Here is a 23,335-nt window from a genome sequence, read left to right as displayed (position 1 = left end):
CATAGGGAGGGGTGTGGTGAGACCCCAACTAAATAAGCTAAGGGCTATCCAGAATTGGCCCCGGCCTAACCAGAAGAAGCAGGTCCGAGCATTTTTAGGTGTGGTGGGGTACTACCGGCTATTCATCCCGCATTTCACGTCCAGAGCCAGCCCCCTGACGGACCTGATAAAGGCCCGGAGCCCAGAGATGGTACGATAGACCACTGCAGCCAAAGAAGTCTTTATAAACTTACGGATGGCCCTCTGCAGTGACCCCATACTCCTTGCCCCCAAGTTTACAAAAGAATTCATCCTGCAGACCGATGCCTCTGAGGTGGGCTTGGGTGCGGTCCTATTGCAGATGGCGGGAGACGAGGAACACCCAGTAATGTACCTCAGCAGGAAACTCCTCCCGAGGGAACAGCGGTATGCAGTTGTAGAACGGGAGTGCCTCGCTGTCAAGTGGGCTATGGAAGCGCTCCGCTACTACCTACTGGGGCGCCACTTTACCCTCGTGACTGATCATTCTCCCCTCCAGTGGATGCACTGGAACAGAGAGAAAAATGCACGGGTAACCAGGTGGTTCTTGTCCCTGCAACCTTTCCGGTTCACCGTACAGTACCGGGCGGGCAGTCACCACGGGAATGCCGATGGCCTGTCCCGAGTGCACTGTATGATGTCCCAAGTTGCCCAACCCAGTGGGTTTGAGCAGGGGGGAAGGATGTGTGACGGGGCCAGCCCTGACGGCTATAGGAGGGTGCTGGAAGGCATATATATCAGCCCCAGGCTTAGCAAATCCCTGTTCCCTGGGTGATCCAGCTGGGGCTACTCCAGGGCAATTCAGCCAATTAGGCCAGCTGAGGCCAATCAAGGAGCTTGCCCCAGCAGTTAAAAGCCTCCCTGTCAGGCAGATGGGGGAAGCTGAGAGAGAGATGAGTGGAGGAGCGGAGCAGAGCTGCTACAAGGCGTGAAGTCAGTGGAGGAGTGGAGTAGAACGGAGCAGAGCTGCTGCAAGGTGTAGAGCCAGTGGAGGAGCTAGTGTGAGTGTGGCGAGAGCACCCAGCCACGGGAGTTAAGAAGGATCCCGTCCAGGCAAGACCAGAGACCGCCGGCCCCAAAGAGCCTGAAGGAAGACCACAAGCCGGGGGGGCTACAGACGAGCGACCCAGGGAAGGTAGTAGCCCCTGGACTAAGCTGTTTGAGGCTACTCCTCGCAGGGTCCCTGGGTCAGGGACCAGGGTAGAGGGCGGGGGCGGGACCGCCCTCCCCCTCTCCCCCGCTCTCACCCAGCCACACCACTGGCATAGGTGTAGGGAGCACAGAAGCATCCAAAATCAATGGACTCTGGAAACTGGAGGGCGGAGTGATTTCTCCAAGTTGAGCATTCAGGAGTAGAGCTGGATGAACTTTTTGGACAAGTAGTTTATTTGCTGAAAAGTACAGCATCAGTCAACCTGAAACTATTTCTGAATTTGACACAAATTTGCAAAATAGCTTCAACCAAATTTTTTTTTTTCAGGAGATGGTGCCCTCCTTTAGCTGAACGGCTAGATTACTCACCTGGGAGGTGGGAGAGCTGGGTCCAGGCTCCTGCTCTGTCTGGTGTGGAAAAGGAATTTAAATTTGGGTCACCCCTCCCATTCCAGATGAGTGCCCTAACCACCAGCTATTGGCTGTTCAGGGGCTGGAAGGGGGATCTCTATCAATCTCTGCTGCTAGAATTGTTCCGCTTTATATATTCAAAAAATAGAGTCATTGGGCCAGAGAAAAAGAATGACTGACTGTAAAACCTGGTGGTTAAGGTACTTCCCTGGGAGGTGGAAGACCCAAGTTCAAGTCTGTAATCCTGTGACAGCATTCAGGAAGCCTGTGCAAACTGCACAATCCTTTCAGATTGTGCAATCTTGAGCATCCCACCACAGTATGGCTGACTTCCTCCTTCCTCTTTTGGGAGTGATTTTGCAACCCCAGAGACTGTGACTGTCCTGGGAACTTGGTCAGAGGATCTAAAGAATGAAAGAAAGACTCCTGGCTTTTCTCTCCTACCCTGCACATTTGCACTAAGGCCAGAGGCCATCTGACCCTGAATGTTGGTCATTCGAGTTAAAATTGTTTCCAAGTGACAAAAAACATTGTTTCTTATCATCCCCAATATATAAATCATTTTCAAAACTAAATTATCTGCTAAAATCATGAGCACTAATTAATTCTACCTTTTTATCTATAACAGACACTGTTAAAATCTCATATCATGCTCCAATAAATTTGGCCATAGAAATTAACAATATTAGAGAAAAAGAGAGAGAGAGAAAAGAAAAGAAATAGATCTTTAGGGTGAAGACCAAACGAAGACTGAAGGTCAGCTAATGAAATACATACTCATTGTGAGTTGTGTTTTCATGGAGATGTCTCTCTATCAATTTACCTATCGATCGATCGTACTTACTTGACTCTTATCACCACAGTATCTGAGTACCTCACTGTATTTAATGTATTTCTCCCAATACCTCCCCTGGGAAAGAGGGAAGTATTATTATCTGTATTTTACAGATGGGAAAATGAGGTAGAGAAGGACTAAGTCACTTGCTTGAGGTCATACAGGAAGCCTGTGCTAGAACAGGGAGTGGAAGCCAGAGCTCCCAAGTATTTTGTATGTAGGAAAAAGAATAACAGGAAAAAATGTTAAGACGCCCAGGGAGATTAGAACCCTATTTAGGCACACCAGTATGAATGATCTGCATTTTACAGATGGGGAAATGAGGCACAGTGTGAAATATTGAATAGCTGCTGCAGACAAAGACCCCAGTCCTGCAATGAGCTCAGTATGGGTAGGCCATCGCACATAGGTGGAACCTCATTTAAATAAATGGGGCGTGGCAGAGATCAGCCAATGCAGAGCCTACCACAAGACTGAGACCTAAATGTAGGTGTGAAGTCATGGATCAAATTTTGCTCTAGGACACAAATGGAAGCACCGGTCTGCATTGAGATAAAGTGATTTGCACGTTCACTTCTGGGGGCAGAATTTGGCTGCGAGTAAGTAAAATACAGGTGAATTTTTTCAAAATGATTTAAATGACTTAGGAACCTAACTCCTATTGAAAGTCAACAGTGAACTAGACTAATAAGGGCCCAAATTTTAAAAGATATTTAGGCCCCTAACTCTCACTGGAAATTAAAGGAAGTTAGCGGCCTAAATATCTTTAAAAATTTGGACCACTTCAGTGATTTTACAAAGTGTACCCTTCAACTCAAATATGTAATTAACCAATACTGTATGTGGTCAAATCACTGCCCATAGATATTTTCAAATATTATTTCATCCGCACTAAAAGGATAAGTGGGGACTTTATTTGGGCAGATGATACTCAATAAGAAAAATCCCTCATTGCCATTGTCTGGCTCAAAACCAAGGTGTCTGAACGTCTCTCAGGCACATGAGGATCACTTGAATATCACTGTCCAGAAAATGCAAATTCAAATGTACTCACAAACATGTCCTACCTTTCAAAACTGAACACTCCATCGCCTAAAACCTCAGGGAAAAAGGTTGCCTTTTATGACTTCAGAGCTATTCCATAATCACTATCACGGGTGGGAATACTCCTTTGTTGCTGAACTTCAAGATCAAGTATGGAAGTGAAATTGGACTGGATGTAGAAATAGACAACAAAATAAGGACTGCATGTAGCAGTTACTGATGATATCAAATTGATAATAACAACTATGATCTGTCAAAATCAGTAAGTTTACACACACACTCTAAGGCTAAAGTTTTATGAATAAAATTTAATTTAATTTTCAGAATAGATTAGAAACTATCTAAGAAGATGATAAGTACAAATAACAAATGGTCAAACGCTTGAAGTTTGTGATTGTGGGAAATGGGAATTTAACACATTGATTGGTGTGTGACCCCAAATCTGAACTGAAACTTGAACCACAACTTTTTTTAAAAAGTGACTAACTTTTCTCATTATTTTCAGTTTCATGCCTCCCTTCACTTTCTGATTCCTACTGGGTCTAGAAATGGAAATGCTGAAATATTGTACACTGGGCATGATATATTACAGTGTATGTTTAGGAAGAACAGGGTTGTCACTGGAAGAAATTCTACACTGAATTACATCAAGTGCAATACAATTGAAATCAACAGAATGGCACTCAGTGTAATTTAGTGTGCAACACTGGACCCAGCGTGTGTACTTTCAACAACAGACGTGCTTTGACACTTGTCTAAGGGTATGTGTTCACTGACGGTGGCAAATTTGACACCGTCAGATTGATCTATTCGGATTGATTGAACGGTCAGTGAAGACCCGCTCAATCGATCCAGAAGTTGACACGTTAAAACCACTCCTCTCAAGTGGTGTAGCGCTGCATCGATGGGAACACATTTCCCGTTGGTGCAGCGCAGTGAAGACACCGCATAGAAAAGGAGTTACAAGTTGATGGGAGTTACGCAAGCTACTCTGCGTAGCTTGTGTAACTCCTGCAACTGCCGCCGAATTTCCAGGTAAGTGTAGACCTGGCCTAAGTAAAATGCATTAACATCTAATTTATGCAAGGTATAGAAGTGAAATTTTGAGGATAAGTTAATCTTTCAATTCAGGGGTATTCTTTCCAAATGCTGCCTGAGTTCTTATAATTTTTTAGTATAACAATCTTGACCAAATCTATTTCTTTTGGCAATAGGATGCTGCTTGGTGGTGTCTGCTGCTCATTAGGATTCTCACCCATTTTTCTGTGGGTTCTTCCACAAGTACCATGTGAACTACTAACTTTGCTAGTCCAGGTGCTCATGATATATTTTTCCCATTTACATATGTTGCATTATCTGACAGAGTTTCTGAATAAACTCCATCCATATCAGTAAGGATTTCCTCATGTATTCCCACCAACAGTGTTTCCCCAGGAAAGCCAGTAGGTCTTACCTGGCATCCTTTGGCACAGTGCCCTCGGTTGCCTTCAGAAAAACAAATTACCAGTTGAAACACTTTGTGCTGTACCTCTGCAAATGCAGTCTGTCTTCCAAGAAATGAATGGGGGAAAGGGGGAAAAAGTGGATCCTGTGAGCATAGTACAGCATTTTTCAAACACTCCAGAAAGAATGGAGTGAAACACTGTATTTATGCTCATGAACATTCATTTAGTCAATGTTCTATCTAAGTCGACAAGTCAGTTTATTCAAGGTTTACAATATAAACATGAGCCCTGGTAATGTGGTTTACTCATTATCTAAGGTTTCATTCAAAGATAAAAAAAATGACTTAGAGGCGGTGGAGGTATTGAATATCTTTAAAACATTAAAAAAGGAAAAATCATAGCCGATAGCCTTGCAGAAGATTTCTTTTTAGTTTTTTAGATACAACCTACCCTACATGTGCTATTTTAATAGTCTTCATTTGTAGGATTTTATTTTAGAAAAATCTTTTTGGGGTGAACTGTCCTATCCTGGACTCATTAGACTTTGAAATTCTGTGTAAAAGATATCCTTATCTGATATATTCTGGTGTAAATTAAGAATAACTTCATGGATTTCAGCAAAATCATTCCAGATTTACAACAATGTAACCTGGATCAGAATTTGTCCCATGGAACCAAATTCAATGGAGACCTGAACAGTTGTTTAAATTGCAAGGCGTGTGTAATTGACCAAATAACATAATTGGTACTGGGTTAGGGATTTTGCAGGTCTGCAAAACTGCTTTCATTTACATTATGACCAAATACTGTCCATAAGTGGGAAAAACTTCAGTGGACGACAGTGGGCCTGATTCTCCACTCACATACACCTGCATTGCTATGACTCTTTTTTTTTTTTGTATAACTTTCCCCTTCAATGGAAGATGAGAGACTGAGAGCTAGATCCACAAAAGGAATTTAGACTCAGCATTACAGTGCCCAACTTTTGGTGTGCTGCTGCCTAACGAAATTCATAGCCCTGATTTAGATGTTGAGGTTCCCTGTACAATGCATGGGAACAGTTAGCACCTAAGAATGGGATTCATAGAAGTCAACAAGCAGAGTGGGGAGCTGCCTAAACAAGCCAGTAGGAAATGCAGCAGAGAGGGGTGTGGCTTGATCTGCACTCGTCTCTTGGCATTAGGCACCTATCTCTTTGCCCCGGGATCCTCCACCCCTCTAGAGATGGCTCTGGGAGGCATTGACAACTCTATCTAATAATGGACCTGGTTTCTTCACACTACATTTAATAGGCAGAAGGGACATGGGTCCAGTTCATGTATCATAACTGGGAATCCCAAGGCACCTGCAAAATCTCAATGAGAGATGCTGGATGAAACTCAGGCTAAAAAGATCCCATATTTGCCTCATCCTGAAATGACTCTGCAAACATGGAAACTCGAAAGCTTGAGCCAAATCCAAGGGAGTGTGTCTGCAAAGTAGAATGAGAATTCTTTACAAAGATCAAACTCAATTCTGCTACTTAATGGAGGGAGTGATGATTCACCAAACTGTCCACAAGCTGGAACAGTTCCTCAAATCAATATTTCATCCACGTGATGGTGGAAACAGAAACTTTCTTTCCAATGCTGCCATGTCACCAGGTTTCAAACGCACTTTGTGTCACAACTAGACAGTCTCAGACAATCTTTTGTAGGCTGCCTGCATGTTAAGAGGACCTGTGACAGTGAACTATGCAAGATGAAAATGTAAGAGGCCCTGCGAAGGATAAAAGACTACAGCAATGTCCTGCCCATCAATTAGTTGCACAGTATTCTAGTTCAGAGCTATGTGAAAGGGAAGGAATACCGTTAGCTAGTTAAATAAGTCTTCTTCCCAGAATGAAGACATGTGCCTGACTCAGAATGAAGGTCAGTTCATGACAAAGGAATTACCTCCATCTCTCCACCTCCAGTAATCTGTACCACCCCGAAAACACAAGCCAGATTGTGACCAGCGATGTGCCTTTAGCCAACAACCATCTGGGATAGTCCCATAGTTATAATGTCAGGCACCAGATCCTCAAACAATCCAGCAGAGTCGTCATCCACATGGACATTGACTTTTCCTGGGTGACTTCAATGTTGTGACTCCTTCATTGAATTAGACACTCAGTCAGCTCACCAACAGAACATGAGGAACAATGGAGCAACCTATAATTTGTTCCCAGTCCTGTTCTAAATCCATGCTGGGACACTCTCACTCAACAGACACACATTATTAAATCTGTTTTTGGAGTGGAAGACCTCCTAGAAATACACCTTAGGTGGGCCACATCACCTCCCTGGCCATCTCATGACTCATAAATTACTCTGGACATCTGGGCTAATAAGCATTTTACAGTTTAATCCAACCAGCTCTCAGTTACATGAGTCAGATAAGGGGCCTCATTCATGCTCAAATCATGGATGGCACTAACTATTAGCCACTGCTCTTGCATTAATTGAACAGCATAAATTCCTGGCCAGATCACTGTCATTCCAAGACCCTGAGACCAGATTCTTGAGGGGACTAGTTGGACTGATATGAAATATGTGGAACCTGGTCTCCACTTTATAATGGTTTATTACCTACCTTGTATCCTCTTGCTCATAATGAGATTTGAAAGGGATCCAAGCTCATCAGTTTACACTTACATCTCCAACTAGCCTAATCAGCCTATAGCAGTTAATATACACAGTTGGTAGGATAAGAATGATAGTTTAGATGTTTAAAGCAGTCTGAGAGATTTAGACACACATCTTCCATTAAGAAAAGCGTGCATCTAAATCTCTTAGACTGCTTTGAAAATCTCAGCCAATGTATCAAATGGTTGACTATAACTGTTGTAATATGCAGCTATGTACAAATGCTTGTAACTAAATGGTGGTATGAAATTTTGAAGCAAACTTGAAACCATGTGGAATTCCCCTGATTTCATTTTGCAGTGCAGACTCAATGTTCACACCAAGTTGTGCAAGCCCATGAACATCGCAGATGGTGCAAATAGATAACTCCACTGATTTTAGCTGAGGTATGCAAATTTACACCAGCTGAGGATCTGATTTATTGAGGGAGCCATCATCCAGTTTCATGTGAACCGAGGACAATTCATGATTTTGCTTCTGTGATTCTAAATCATGCGTCATTTACAGTTCTTCATGTTTGTCTCGTGAAGCAAGGAAAAATCTGGGGTATAGACTAAGTTTCAAGTTGAGATTTTGGGTTTGATCAAATCCCAAAATCTGAGCAAAACTGAGTGGTTACAGAGTCACTCAGCACTAAGCTAAAGAAAGTTTTTGCAATAACTTGCCAGCTGAAACTATCAAGTTTTGCACTGCAGTTTAAAATACCTGCAAACAAACAGTGTCTTAACATTTACTTTACTGTGTTTGTGTTGTGAAGCAATGGAATATGAATTCCTCAGTAGACCTGTTAATTTACATGTTATATACTTTCATGTATTTCCAAAAGCAAATGATGAATGATTACTAATCCATTCATGAATTCATGTTATTAGCAAAATGCCTTTGGCAGTACGTTTCGTTGCCTAAAATTGATAATTTAGTATTTTTAAAAGTAAAAATGAATAGACCCCACTTATGACATCAATAGACCAGATTCACTGGTAATCCACCAGCAGAGGAATGTTCACCTGAAGTGAGTGTGCAACAATTAAAACTGCCCTAAACCTTTTAGGGGGCCAACTAGTCCAATCCACAACATGGATGGATCTGGATCAAGGAACTTGGGTATGCAGTGATTCTATACTGCCTCTTCTGGGTTGCTACAATGGAGCCCTGGTAGAGTTTAGAGTTGTATTCTCTGCATAACTGCCCGTGGGAATGCTATGGTGACATTGCCACTCATTGTTTCCAGGAGCAGATGCCTCCAAGGCTCAGGAGCATGCAAATTGCTCCTAAGAAGGGTAAATCAAATCCAATGTTTTTGACCACTAAATGACTTCTATATCCTAATGAAGATAGAAAATATACGTTTCTAAATGTCAGAGTTTCCACCAGGGGTAAGAGCCCAGTCCTAGTTGTCTGATGATGATACCAATGCATAATGGTTCTTGACAGACATGATGGTGCCTCCTGAGAGTACACAAAGACGTGATGCTCAAAGAGAGTAATTAAATGCTAGCTATGCAACAAATGCAATACTCATTTCTCCCCGGAAGTCTGTAATCAGACACAGGAATAAGGAGCAAATCCACCCCCCTGGTGAGCAAAATGGTTTATGCCGTTTTTGTTGTAAAGGTAGAAAGAACAATACAAAATTTCCAATACTGCATTCCGCCCACGATGTGACATGTCTTCCTAAACCCAGATTACTCAGTCCAATAAAGATCCTCAAAAATCTAGACACAAGAGTATTTTATACAGCATGTAGTCTAAATTCAGCCTTGTGCAGAGTTAAAAGGCTTATACAGTAACTGAGTACCACTTTGTATAGTTTGCAACATATACTTTCCAGTAGTTTACATTTATAGCTACGAAGCAATTGAATAAAGAGATGCATCATCATTTTCTTTTTTTAACACATAGGTGAATTATTTTACCAACCTATGAAAGAGTGTTCCTATAGCATCACAGTGCTTTGTGCTAGAGGAAAACAATTACAGTGAATAAGGTAGAATAGTTCTGTTATTGCAGTACATAAGACTTTGATTACATACTGCCAAGATTCATACCAACCTAGTAGTTGTTGACAGATAAAGTAACAAAAATGAAACTCATTTATTTTTTCTTTATTGAGACCTCAAGGTAAAGCAAATTTTCAGTACTTGTACTTACTACATTGAAAGAACAGAGACTGACAGTCAAAATGTGCCAGTCCAGAAATATAAATTAAACCTAGTTTCATATCAAAGTTTCATTTAGTCTTGGAAAAAGTGCTGCTGCTTGGATTATTTTTGATCCTAAAATAAATATACTGTAGACTGCTATAGTGTGTCTAGGATACATTAACCCTTCCCTGTGTTTGACTTCAGCTGTTTACCCTCTTATATGTTTGTTTTCAAGAATATAGATGTAAACTGTAAAGCATTTCTACACTTTTGAAGCAAATTTGGGGGCTAGAGTCTGCCACATTTTCTCATGCTGAGTAGTAATTTACTGTATGCGTGTACTGCCATTGATTTCAATGATACTATTAGCAGAGTAAGGAACTTTTACGCTATGAAGGACATTTTTGAGGAAGTAAAACTCACCCTTGTTCAGAGAGAATTCTTCTAGCTGATCGTATAGGAAGTTCTTCCAGCTAGTGGCAACTATACACTGTATAATTCATTGAAAAGTTTAATATATGTCTTTCTTTTGTAAACTTGATTAGTTCCTAAAGTACAGATAAAAACAGCTATTGAGATGGACAGTGCTTAAATGAGTGTTTTTATCCCTTGAAATCTTTGTTTTGCTACCTAGCCCAACATAACACAATTGCTGTTCAGATTAATGAGGCAGCATTCCAGTATCTCCGCTGTAATTAAACACTTCCCTGGTTGACTACAGCATTAAAGATGCACCAGACATTGAAACCTCAATGGTGAAACTTAAAACTGTTGAAATTGGAGGGGTCAGCTGTAAAGCACAAGTTGCCTTACAGTCTTCCAAACTTTCACTTTTAACGTGTGTCTCAAGAATAATTTGGCTTAGGGTTTTTTTTTTATCATTGTGTGATCTAAATTTGAGAATTTTCTCATTACTTTCTGAGCAAAAGTAACATGAAGTGCACTTGTTTCCAAAATTACCTTTCCTGACCTTTCTCAAGATGATAATTGCAGTACTAGTAGGCTTAAGACTTGTTAAAAAAAATTAAGCTTATAACGTAGCAAAAATGCCCCTTCACATGCTGGTGTCGATTTCAAAATTAACATTTTGGTTCATGTGCTTCTAATAATCACTGACCCTTACTTCATGTGCTTTCCACAGGAAATGAATACAGGAGAAATTACTTTGACCCAGTGATGGATGAGGAAATAAACCCAAGGCATAGTGGGATGGAGGTCAGTGGAGAAGGTGAGGCAGAATTAAGTATGTAATTTTTGTGTCAAAATATTCTTTTCCATTCATGAAAATGAGGTGACAAAGATCACATATGCAGTTCCATTTAAATATTGAGGCTTACTGTTAAATTATATGTTTTAACCACCATGAACATGATGGGCAGCATAGGTAATCTTTGACAAAGGATGGTGAGTTAGTGGACAGGTAAAAACAAGGCTGTGCACTTTACTCTGTATTTTATTGTATCTATAGACTATAAAACTCAGATACAGAAGCAGATTCCAAGAAAACTGTTGACCTAAATGTTCTGTCTAATTAAAATACCCAAACCAGAACAGAGCACCAAACAGTACGTTTTTTCCAGACCTAATGCTGAAGTCCTCATTCAAGTGAAAATGACATTGAACTAAATGTGTTTTGCCTATCAAAGTGCAAGAGCAGACTCAATTTTTTGAGAAACCAGCAAATACAAATATTTTCCCAACACACCGAGTTTTTTTTCTTTTCTGCTTATTAAGGATGTGAACCAATAAGAAGGAACGTTGTGCTCTGTGGACTGTGCACTAGTCCACTTCGTCTTGGATAATGCAAGTTATTTGGTACAGCAGGGAGTGCAGGGTTGTTGCACTCCAGCATCGAGCATGTAGTGACTGGAGGCTATGTGTTGGTGCAAGGAAGATTAGTCAGTGGTGGTATTTGTTCCCAGGTAATGCCAGCGCATTCAGTATCTTCTGTCACTGTCTTCTGACCGTTCTTCTTTGGCCTTCCTGGCTTTTTCTTTCCTTCCTTGGGTAGGAAAAGGCATACATGTCCCAACCTGCTTCTTTTGTTGATGATATTTTCTAACTTGTCCTGCTCTGTCAGCTCCCTTACTCTCACATTTGTTATTTTGTCTTTCCATTAAATGTGTAATATCTTCCTCCACCATCTGTGATGGGCAGCCTCCAATCTCTTTTTGTTAGTCACTGTCATTGGCCAAGTCTTTGCTCTTTACAGTAGCATTCTCAGTACAATCACATGGTATAATCTGACCTTTAGTTTGGTGTGGAGATCTCTCTTTGACCAGGTGATGTTCCTTCTTCCAAAGATGGTGTTTTGCTTTTCCCAATTTCAATTTCCTTATCGCAGCCACCTTCAAATTCATCACTCTCCCCACATGGAAGAACCCTTCTACCTGTTCAGTTTCTTTTCCCTCCACATACAGCTTTGCATCTGTTGTCCAGTTTCCTAAATTCATAATCTCGGTTTTCTCTGAATTTATTTTCAGTCCAATTTTACTGTTTCCTGTTCTACCTCAGTTGTAAGGCCAACCATCCCATTCTACATCATACTTAGTAAAGCAATTTTGATGGCAAAGTCAAGGTTGTGTAATTCATCTGTGCTAACCCATTTTACACTGTCCAAGATGCCTTTTATTGCCCTTTTCATTGTCCAGTCTATTGCTAATGTGAGGTGCATAATACACACTCTTGTCTAACTCCAGTCACAATATTGAACCACTTGCCGAGGCCTGTGTCCGATCTTACTACCATCATACAAACTCCTATGTGCCATCAATCCCAAGCAAAGTATTAGCTACAGTTATGCTGACTAGATAGATGAAAGCACTGGATAGAATATTACAGGAAGAACATGCTGGGTTCTGTCCAAGTAGATCATGTTGTGAACAGATATTCGCTCTTTGACAGATCATTGAAAAAGCTGCTCTTTGGCAAAAACCCATCTTAATCAACTTTATCCACTTTAAGAAACCATTCAGTAGTATCCACAGAGAGACCTTGCTTGAAGCTATGGGATACTAGACAAGCTGATCAATTTAATAAAGAGTTAATATGATGGAATTAGTACTGTCAAGAGCTCAGGATAAAAACGGTCTGAAATGTGAGTGGAAAATAGATATATCTGAGAATGCATGGGCTTAAGTATGATCACTGTAGTGTTAATGAGGTGCTTAGCTACACACTGCACTCTTTGGCCCTACTTTTTTATTAGCAGTATCAACTTGAAAACACTCAAGACTGAGTTCCCACATGTTCCCTATCCAGCTCTTTACTTTTGAAATTTGTGGTTATATGAGAAACAGTCCTTCTATGGATGCAGGATCCTAGTCAAATGTTTAGAGACCATGAGCTGTGTAGATCTGAAAATCTGTGGTCACATAAAATAGAGGATCTTAAAATAGGTCACTGTTGAAGTTAATGAGAGTCTCTTACTTTTATATGGAAAGTGTACAGAGTTGAGTCTTCAAGGCAGACGCCCTTTGATGGGTGCACAACTGAGAGAAACCATAAGCTCTACCATGTGTTGGGTTCAGTACAGCTGTAATTTGATTTTTTATGAACCAGTGAGAAGGCAAGATGATTTTCACCTAATCATTTACCCGTCAGATTTATGAAGAACATTGCATCTAACCAAAAGCCCATAGTGTCATGGGATATCAAAGTGATCCTTAGGAAGATAACCTGCATGATCTGTGTAAGCTCAAGTTTCTTACGAGGAAGGATTTATTCTTGGTGACAGTGGCTTTGACTCATTTAATAAATGAGCTTCAAAAGCCATGATCTGCTTTATATTCTGAGAGAGGAAAATGACTTTTATGTATTTGTGCATGCATGCGCGCATGTGTGTTTGTACATAGATAGATATAAACACACACAAAAATCTTCTAATGCTGGTATCAAAGTTCCACCTTAATCAAATTATTGTTGTGACAATATGTATCCCTCTCCTCATGCCCATGTTAGAGAAGACTAGCTATATAAGTTGAATTTTAAATGTTCCCTTGGGTGTTTATCTGGAGCAGATGAAAGCCTTAGAAAGTCCATCTAATTTTTTTCTTTCTTTTGACATTAACATATTAGGTCAGTCTGTATCTAAGAGAACATGTCTAAATGGCTGTCCTTTTGAATTTCCCTTTGTTTTCCCCTGGCAGGACTGTCACTCAAAGGCCATGTGAAAGCCCAATTTATTAGAGACATGTTCACAATGGTAGCCAGCCGCAGGTTGGTTCAACTGAGATTTGCAGAACAGTTACAATGCTATATGGAGTTTACTTTATTCTTTTACCTACCATCATTGCCTAGAGCAATGCTATGACACAGAATGGATTAAGGTATTTCTTTTAGATAAATGATTCGTAATCATATGTATGATGTGGCTGTACATTACAGAAGTAAATAAGTCTGTGGCCCTGCTTTCCTTTATCAGCAATCTGTTATCGCTTGAACAATTCACTACTTGTCTCTTGACATCACTTTTGTTTCTCTAGTCATCCTCTGAAGAAAGGAACTTTGCTCTTCCCACTCACTTATGTGCATTTTGGCTTCTTCTGAGCTGAAATACATCCTAGAATCTTTTGTGTTGGCTGCCACAGCATCTCTGAAGCAAAACCTGGCAATTTTAGCAGAGGTTTGCGTTGATTTCCCTTATATAGAAGTATTATAGAATTGTATAGGGAGAATATCAATATAGTTTTGTAGAAATGTAATAGGCTATAGAAATGTCTCTATGACCTATAACGTTTAATAGAATGATATATTTTCCATTTTTTTAAACCGTCTGTAGAATTCTGTAGCCAGCATATAATTCTCTCCTGAATTCTCTAGACTCTTTAGAATCAGTAAAAGACTGACGGGGTGTAGAATAATATACATACACTATTATGTATGTGGACTCCACCTCTGAACCCCAGTGCTGCTCTGAGGTCCACAGTAGTTTAGCTTCATAGTTGTGCATTTCAGAAACCAGTTGTCACCTGTGGTACCAAAGAGACTCTGGGCCTGATTTTATTTTCACTTGTGCAGGTGTAAGTCGAGAGTAATTCCACTGAAGTTAATGGAGTTACATCTAAGCATAGCTGATGTAAGTGAGAGGAGAATCAGAACTAGTGTCTGGAGTCTTCATTATGGATTGGTTGTATACTGACAGAGGAAGACTTACATACTCAACACCCTTCTTCACCAGCAATTGGTCATTGTTAAGAGATAAGGGCATGCATTGTTGTATCAGGTTCAAAACACACTTTCGAGTATCACTCATCCTGTGATACAGGCAGTCTCAAACCAAGAAATATCATCTGACCACATGTGAATCTTCTGTCACTAGCAATATTATTCAAAGTTAAATGTAAGCTCAGCTAGCTGTGGCATAATATTGTTAAATGTATTATTCTGTAAAGATAAGCTATTAACAAATATCTTTTTGCTTTGTGACAAACTACGTTTCTGCTAGAGACTTATTAAAGTTGATAATTTCCCTCAAAACCAAACAAAAACTATGAGTGTGCCATTCTTTTTTTTCAGGAGAAGGTGCCAGTGTTAGATACTGGAAGAAATTAAAAAGGTATCAGCCTACATTTTCAAAAGTGGCTAGTGATTTTGGGATGCCTCAGCTTTTGGGTGCCCAGGTTGACATCTTAAAAATAACCTCACCCTCTGAAAATTAGGCCCTTTTTAATGCATCTCAAACCGCATACCGCAAATCATTAGTCACTTTTGAAAATTGAGGCCATAGTTCTCTAATTAGGGTATTGGTTACACTTGAGTTAACCCTGAAATTACCATAGAGTTGGACAAATATTGGGGGGAAAACATTTTGGTTAATATCCTGGGGGAAGAGGCTTCCAGGGCCAATTTTCTATTTAAATGATAGGTTGGTGACAGAACCCAATTTCATGGGAAACCATAAATACTCAGAAGTTTTTCAGATTCATGCTATCCTTACAGCATGTTTTTAAAATGTACAGCTATGTTAAATTGCCTACTACAGCACCAAGAACAAAAGAATATTGAAAAAATTGAGGTTATTTTTACTTTTATTAGAAAATCAAACAGAATGAAGCTAATATTTGAATCTAAAAATACATGAAACATTACAAATAGATTGTTACCTCAAACAAGGAAAAAACAAAGTGTAGGGTTTGTTTTTTTGTTTTTTGTTTTTTAAGTATAAATCAGGATATAATATAAGAAGATCCTTTAAAAAGGTTCCATAATTTAGTTTTGGGATAGCACTATTTTTCATAACTTAGCACCAAGTTGTTTGCTGTGAATTTTATCACAATTATCTGAAATTAATTTTAAAAGGTCAAAAGGACTTATTTAAATTCCTTATGTCTCAGTACCAAAAACAGCTGGTGGAAAATCTGATTTGCACTTTTTCTTTTTAAGTGCCTATGAATTTAGATGAGAAAATTCTCTATGGTGAACTGATGAAACTTCTAGATGAAGAGAATAAAATGGTGGAATCTCAAGGTAAATAACTAAACCTTTTTATGCAAAACTCTGAGCTGTACATGTATATGTCATAAAATTTGTTTTGCTATAGTATGAAGAAGGAGCTGATCTTACATGCTTTGAAGTTGAAAGCAAAATGCATATTGAATATAATGGGAGCCAGCAAGATATCACCCAAAATATTTTATCATTCATGATTATGTGGACTTAAATGGTGCATAGTTTTTGGGCTGCCTCTCTGCACAGAGGTGAAGGATAGAAAATGTTCTAACTTGGATGCCCTGGGTAATTAAATCCATTTAGGCACATAAATACGTGACCTGATCATCAGAGGTGCTGAGCATCCAATGCAGATATTTGAGGTGGAGGGAATTTAGATGCCTAAATTGAGATGTAATTTTGTAATACTAGCACCCAAGTTAGAAAATGTTGGCCTTAGTTTCATGAGAAATAGCGAACCCAGGAAATGCATCCAAAATATAACATGTTTCCTCATCTCCAGTAGGAACAGCAGAGGAAAAAAGAGGAGGCTCCTTGACTCCAAACTCTCAGGCTTGCTTTCTCTTTACTTAGTTTGACAATATTTATTTAGCATCCAATGAATGCACTAAACCTTTACAACCTTTACATGCTGGACATACTTGCTGGTTTTTTCCCTATTATATTAAGGGTAGGTAAAATATGGGTGACCCACTAGTTCAGGGCTGGCCTTGTCATTATTTCTCTTCATATGAAGCTGGTGTGTGTGTGTGTGTGTGTTTTCTATTCTTACTATCTATACATGGCTTCTGTGTTCTTTTGCAGTTTACATCAAGATCTAGTCTATAAAGAGACAGAACAGGCAGTTGCCTAGGACAGCCAAGCTTTAGGAACGGCAACATGTTTTATGACTATTTAGTTCTTGAGTAACTTTGTTCTAGAAGAGGCAGAGATTTTCAGTTTGCCTAAGGTAGCAAAACCCCCGGTCATGATCATATCAGTAATATCTTTGAAACCCATTTTGCCCCATTTTCCAAGGAAAAGAAAGCACTACTACCGTAGCTAAATAAATACAGATTGTTAGCAAACCCAGTATTGCTACATGCTAATGTGGTGTTCCACATTACTGAATAAGATCAAAGTATTGCTGCAAGTTGATTGTTGCTTTTATCATGTAATAACATATGGTAAAACAAAAACATGTTTTGCTCTGGTAAAGCATGCCATTCAACATTATTTCTATTGGAAAAATTGGCTTTTGGGATCCTTCTGCGGTACTTATATGGCCTCCCATTACTGTAGAATCTGAGCACCTCACAATCTTTAATCCATTTATTCTCACTACACCCCTGGAAGTCAGTGGCAAAGGAGGGAAATGAAGCCAGGTCTCCCCCAACCAGACTAGTGCCCAGGCCAGTGGACCATCCTCCTGCTCTCCCACTGTGATGCAGTACCATTTATCTTTACAGTGTGATATTAACAAACTTCACCATCATGAGGAAGGGGAAAGAACATCCTACAAGAAGCAGGAAGAACATGGCTTATGCTATAGTTATATATTTCAAAGTATTTTGTTATTGAGTAACCTAGGAGTTACCCATGTAGTATGTTTTCACAATTTATTAGATCACTAGATATTACAAACTTCTGAAACAACAGAGTATTAAGAATGCTGTAAAATGTACAGTCCCTTAGTTAGAAGTGGGGCCTAGTTAAAAATTTTGGATTCTGATCCAAACATCTTTCAAGTGATGATTGTGCAATACGCATACAGTTTTGATGAAGGCATTTTAGTGTCTAAAATCCTAGCTCAGATTAAATTGATTTTGAAGGCATGTTTATCTCCCTCAGAGTGTAACAGGGAAAAGCTGAGGTTGCTTGGGTGCCTTAATTGTAGCTTTCCATTCATTCACATGTTTGGATTTCTTGTAATTGTAATCTTAAAATTGAATCCTCTTGGTTTGTAATAGTTCTTGTGATAATTGTAAGGTGTTTGCTCTGAAGTTACTAATATGTATTCTTAACCTAAACGCTTTGGTTTTTGGTCTTGGAATTTCCTTGTTTAAAAAAAAAATTTACAATATCATTCATGAATACCTAACAAAAAATGCAAAGAAAATGCTAACATGCAATATTTTTAATGATTTAAAGCTATATATTATCAACTTTAAAGCATATATGTTTAAGAAGTTAAATTGTAAGGGCAGGTTCACTGGTACACCAGTCCATCACAAAGAAGCTGGAGTGCACTGGCTAGTTAAGCTGGCTTTAGAGCTACTTTACATCACCCGATCCATGCAAAGCAGCTGAGGTTTATTGGTTTAGACTAAGGGCTGTGATACTGAGACTGATGCTGTGTGAAGCGGGAACAAGAGGAGCCCAATATCTCTGCTCTATAGGTGCTCCCCCTATATTCCGGCCTCAGGTCCTTAGGCAGTGATGTCTTGGTGCACAGTGAAACAGAGGCAGCAGTAGCAGGATCTGGCTATCAAGTACTGATGAGTCATGCTAGTATGCAGCCACAGAACTTTTAAAGAGCAACGATAGTTGTACTAAGTATTCTACCAATAAGAACACTTGACACATCTGTCAAGACTCCCTCACACTACTGAGTCATTACAACCAATAGAATTGTTCCATGCACATTATCAATATGGGAAGGGTGATGATTGATTGAATTACCTCTGATGTCACTGTGGCCCCACTTAAGAATTGCCTGAAAGGTTGACCTGACCCTGTCCATAGCCTATTATAATCATAACAATAAGCTAAAATAATTGTTAAAAACATAACTTAATTATAACATAATTTCTTAAAATATAGCCCATGCAAGAAATGTCAAATAACTACATAAAAAGTGTGATGATCATTCAAGATGAAGAAAAAAAAATTGGCACAGATCCTAAAATCTTAAATGATCCAGTTTTTAATGAATTTCAACACCTTAACTAATCAAAGGATTTACTTGTCAATTCTCAGAATATTTTCTCTGTATTAAAGAGTAACTGCTGTAAATTTGGGGAGGGTATGCTGTATTTTTCAAATGTAACAAGAAGGTTGAATATTTGCTTTACTCAACTATAACTTCGGAGTCTTGACCGGAGTCTACCTAATGGCATTTTTTGCCGCCATCCTGTGGGTCAGCTCAGACGAATGGGTACCTACTGGCAGACTAAGACAGGAAATCAAAGTGTTTTGTAATGCCAACATAAAAGGGACTAGCTCTGGCTGAGCAACCCAGTTCATTTCCTGTCTCTATCAGGCAGAACTGCTCTTCTGACCAGCTGAGCTAGCCTTTTTAGGTGGTGGTAAATTCTTTTAATCAAATACTTTCCTAATCTTAACCTTAATTTAGCAGTATATTTTTAGTAGATACTTCCCTTGAGAGGGCTCTTTAAAATTGCTCTTCTCTCTCCTCTCAGTCTCTTCTAGAGCACACATTTAAAACCAGTCCAACATATTCCCCCCAAAATAAATACATTAGATTATAGATCCAACAAAATAAAATAATAAAGCTAACCACAAACAGGGAAAAATGATGATGGATTTACAGAGGGGGTGCGTTCATAAATTGGATGTTTTTATTCTCATGTTATTCAGGCAAATCCCTGCACATTAAGTTCACAGAATTTGAGGTAAAATGTAGCATACTGAGCCAGATCCTCAGTTTGTATAAACTGGCATAGCTTCACTGAAATCCCACTGATTTACATCAGATGAAGATCAGGCACGCTGTGTCTAACACAGAGAGAGTTTAAGGGAACACCTAATGTTGTGTCCTCTGCTGTGGGCAGTGTTTTCTTTTCCAGCACTTCCTGGATTTTCTCTCTTCTAGCCAAACCCTTAATGCTACAGTAAATTTAAATGTAAATATTGTTTTGTTTTTGCAGTTAATAGTTGTAGGTCAAATCACTTTTCATTAGGCTTATAAGAAGCTACATAAAGAGATGCTATGTACCCTAAGGTAATGGCTTTGGTTGTTTATATCTACTGTACACTTCCCCTCAACATGATTTTAAATTTGTATCCTGTTGTAATTAAATAAAAAAAATAAAAAAAACCAACCAAAAAAGCCCTGCTTCCTGTGTGTTGGTGGCACAGAGGTGATTTAAGTACTTGGGAGCCTCCACAATTAAAGTCATTCAACAATGAGTAGTGAACAAAACTGAACATTTTAATAGCCTTAGTTTTATCTTTCCTTTTCTGGTCTTCATTAGAGAATGAAAGACTTCAAAGGGATGTGAGAAAAAAATCTTTAAGTGCTTTTATGTCTGAGGATGGACGGAGAGACAGACAGATAGCTAGATACGGAGTTTTCTTGCAGAGAAATAGAAACACAGAAGTACAAAAACAAGCATTTCTCTGCAGATAAATGAAGCAACCAAAACAAAGTGAGATGTGGACAACCTGGTAGCTGTCATGTTTTAGTGATCCTAATATGGAGAAATGAGCAAAAGAGTCCACTTTATTATTTGTGTCCAAAACTAGTATTATTGCTCCAGCAGATATGAGTAAGAGGATATTCTGGGGAACAATATATTGAATTATTGAATATATTGAATTATATTGAAAACACTGAAAACATAGTTTCTTTAACATACACTTTGTGAATAAATAGGACATTTGGGGTTATTTGTTTGTTTGTTTGTTTTGACAGCATATAGCACTAAGTGTACAAAGACTGTGAGCTGAATACTACTGCTAGGGCTTATCTACACTGCACCACGGTTTGGACAAAGTGCTGCACTGTAACTGCACCATGTGGATGCTGTGGTATGAACTATAAGGTTTCTAGGTCAGGTTAACATAGCCCTCTTCAAACAGCACTACATTAATGTGAACTAGTAACCTTTCATTTCACACCCACAGTGTCCACATGTGGGAGTTACAGCGTAGCATGTTGATGCGCACTCCTGTTTCCCTGTAGTCCAAACTGTGGGGCATTGTAGACCTCACATTAATTATACCCATATGACCCCACTGAAGTCAGCTAGCTTACACAGGTGTAACTAAGAACAAAATTAGGCCCAATTAATTAAATAGGCATTGAGTGTGCATATCTGAGGGTAGAATTTGATCCTCCAAGATGAGTGGGATTAAGGTGAAATTATTAGTGTGACCCCTCCTTAGAATTCCTTTGAATAGGAATTATTTTTATTGTTCCATAATCCTGTCAACCAAAGTCAATGCTGGTTCCAATTCACTTAACATCAGTAGATTTAGTCTAGAGGAGAAATGACCCTGTATGAATAAAACCTGTTTCAGAATTGTGACTTAATATATATTTAAAAAAACCAAATTGAACAACAAAACTTTGCATTCATATGAACCTATGTTGCCATTAAGATAGTTTTCCTGCTTATGAAATTTGGAATCTGTATGTTGTTGAATGTTTTAATGTTATAGTGTTCTTTTCATGGCATGGATATTTGTCATAAAGCTAGGTGGCCCAAGAAGTACTAATGAATGAACTAAATGCCATTCAGTAAAAAATAATCTGCCACTTTTGTTTCAAGCAGCCCATGTCATCAGTGAAGATTTCTCAGACTCAGTAAGGCTTGTCAGCTTCGCTAAGACACTTGACCTTCGCAAGGAGGTTGAAGATGAAGGAATTCCTCCGTATATTGAACAGTTTGAGAAAGATGTTCAGGATGACATAATTCTGCTTGGCAGCTTTTCACTGGAACAGGTCAGAGTTAAGAACTGTAAGACAATTTCATTGTTTGCTTCATAGCATGATGTTGACTTGTCAGCCTTGTACACCACAGATCTATTTCACTGGCCAGTGAAACATATATTGAAAGGATAAAAGACTACCTACTTAATTATCTTGCTTTATTTCATTGGAATTTTACTAAAGTAACTAAATTTTACTAAATTAATACCTTTATCCTTACCTCCATTTTAGTGTGTATAAAAATAATCTCCTTCGCTGATTCTTTCCTATGTTAATGTAGTGCCTCTACCTGTTGCATAGTTAAGGTTGCAATTGGTTTTGAATCCTAATCCCCATTTTCATCCCTCCCCCTCTCCCTCACAAAAAAAGGTATATTAGTCTACAGAATGAGAAAGTTAGGTTTGGTGACAAGGCAGAATTGTTCTACCAAATTTGAAGGGAATTTCACAAGGGATTCCTGCATTCTAAAGATAGAAATGTTCACTAGAGTCCAAAAAATCCCACTTTTCACTTTCTTTTGCCCTTCTGTAGCCAAAAGAGAGAGAGAGGGGAAGACAGAAAAGTTAGTTTGTTGGACTCATGTTGACAAAGATGACGTTTTCAGAGGCTAAATGGTAGTTGTGGGAACCAGACTGCCATTTGTGTCTCTGAAAATCTCACCCCAAAACTAGTGTACAGAAACAAAGATTAATGGATGAATCTATCATTTTTAATTAGTAACATATGAGTGGGTCATTTGGCTCTGGTGGGCTTAAAGAAAACTGCCAAGTGATGGATGGTGACCTATTTTTATTTTTTTTTAATTTTTAAAAAGTAAGTTTCTAGACCTTTTCATTGTAGAAATAGACTTCAGCACTTACATTTATTGGATTAATCTATTTTGGTGAGAGGGATACCTCCCTCTTCTGTCTCCCTCTGCTAGTTCCTTTGCCTCCTTCCTGCAGATCTCTTAAGGTGCTTGCATCCTGTGGAACTTAGGGTGTGCACAGGAGGTGTGGGTTGCACAGATCACGAAGCATGGTGTGGAACACGGAGAAAGGGGGCATAGATGATGCCTACAGAATGTGGAACAAAGGAGTGGGGAGCAAGAGAAGACAGTGGATATGGGAAGCCTGGGAGCAGCAGAACAGGGGGCATTGCTCATTTCCTGCAGATCTTGTAAATGCATTGGGGGTTCCTATAAGGGTGACCAAATGTCCTGATTTTATAGGGACAGTCCCAATATTTGAGGCTTTGTCTCATATGGGCACCTATTACTCCCCACCCCCATCCCAATTTTTCACACTTGGAATCTGGTCACCCTATTTCACACCCTCACCAAGCTTTAATAGAGCTGTTGGGATCCCTCCTAACTATCACTCACCCTTCAGGAACCTCATGAAACTCAGCTGATCCTGAAGTTTTGTCTCCTTCTTGATAAACCTATTGGTAAACAGGTTCATTGAGAGTCTGATAATTCTATTTAGGCTTATTTTAGCATTTAGCAATTGTAGCTTGCTAGGGACAAGCAAACT

At 39.3% G+C, this 23,335-nt stretch overlaps 1 protein-coding gene across 3 annotated transcripts in view; it reads left to right on the top strand.

Moving 5' to 3' along the window:
• Positions 1-21,960, top strand: part of LOC137166573 (orofacial cleft 1 candidate gene 1 protein homolog) — a 101,577-nt gene extending 79,617 nt beyond the window's left edge. For 2 of the 3 annotated variants that reach the window (XM_067568349.1, XM_067568347.1), the window contains exons 5-7: positions 10,857-10,943; positions 16,100-16,183; positions 21,661-21,960. In XM_067568349.1, coding sequence (XP_067424450.1) covers positions 10,857-10,943; positions 16,100-16,183; positions 21,661-21,878 — 389 coding nt within the window. In that variant the 3' untranslated portion in view covers positions 21,879-21,960. The remainder of the gene's footprint in view (positions 1-10,856; positions 10,944-16,099; positions 16,184-21,660) is intronic. The other variant, XM_067568346.1, reaches the window with a different exon arrangement.
• Positions 21,961-23,335: the final 1,375 nt, after the last annotated feature.

The sequence above is a fragment of the Emydura macquarii genome, unplaced genomic scaffold (assembly GCF_026122565.2).
Source record: "Emydura macquarii macquarii isolate MOO-44397 ecotype Brisbane River unplaced genomic scaffold, CSIRO-AGI_Emac_v2 contig_2890, whole genome shotgun sequence".
Taxonomy (NCBI): domain Eukaryota; kingdom Metazoa; phylum Chordata; order Testudines; family Chelidae; genus Emydura; species Emydura macquarii.
This window is presented reverse-complemented; position numbering and strand designations above follow the sequence as displayed.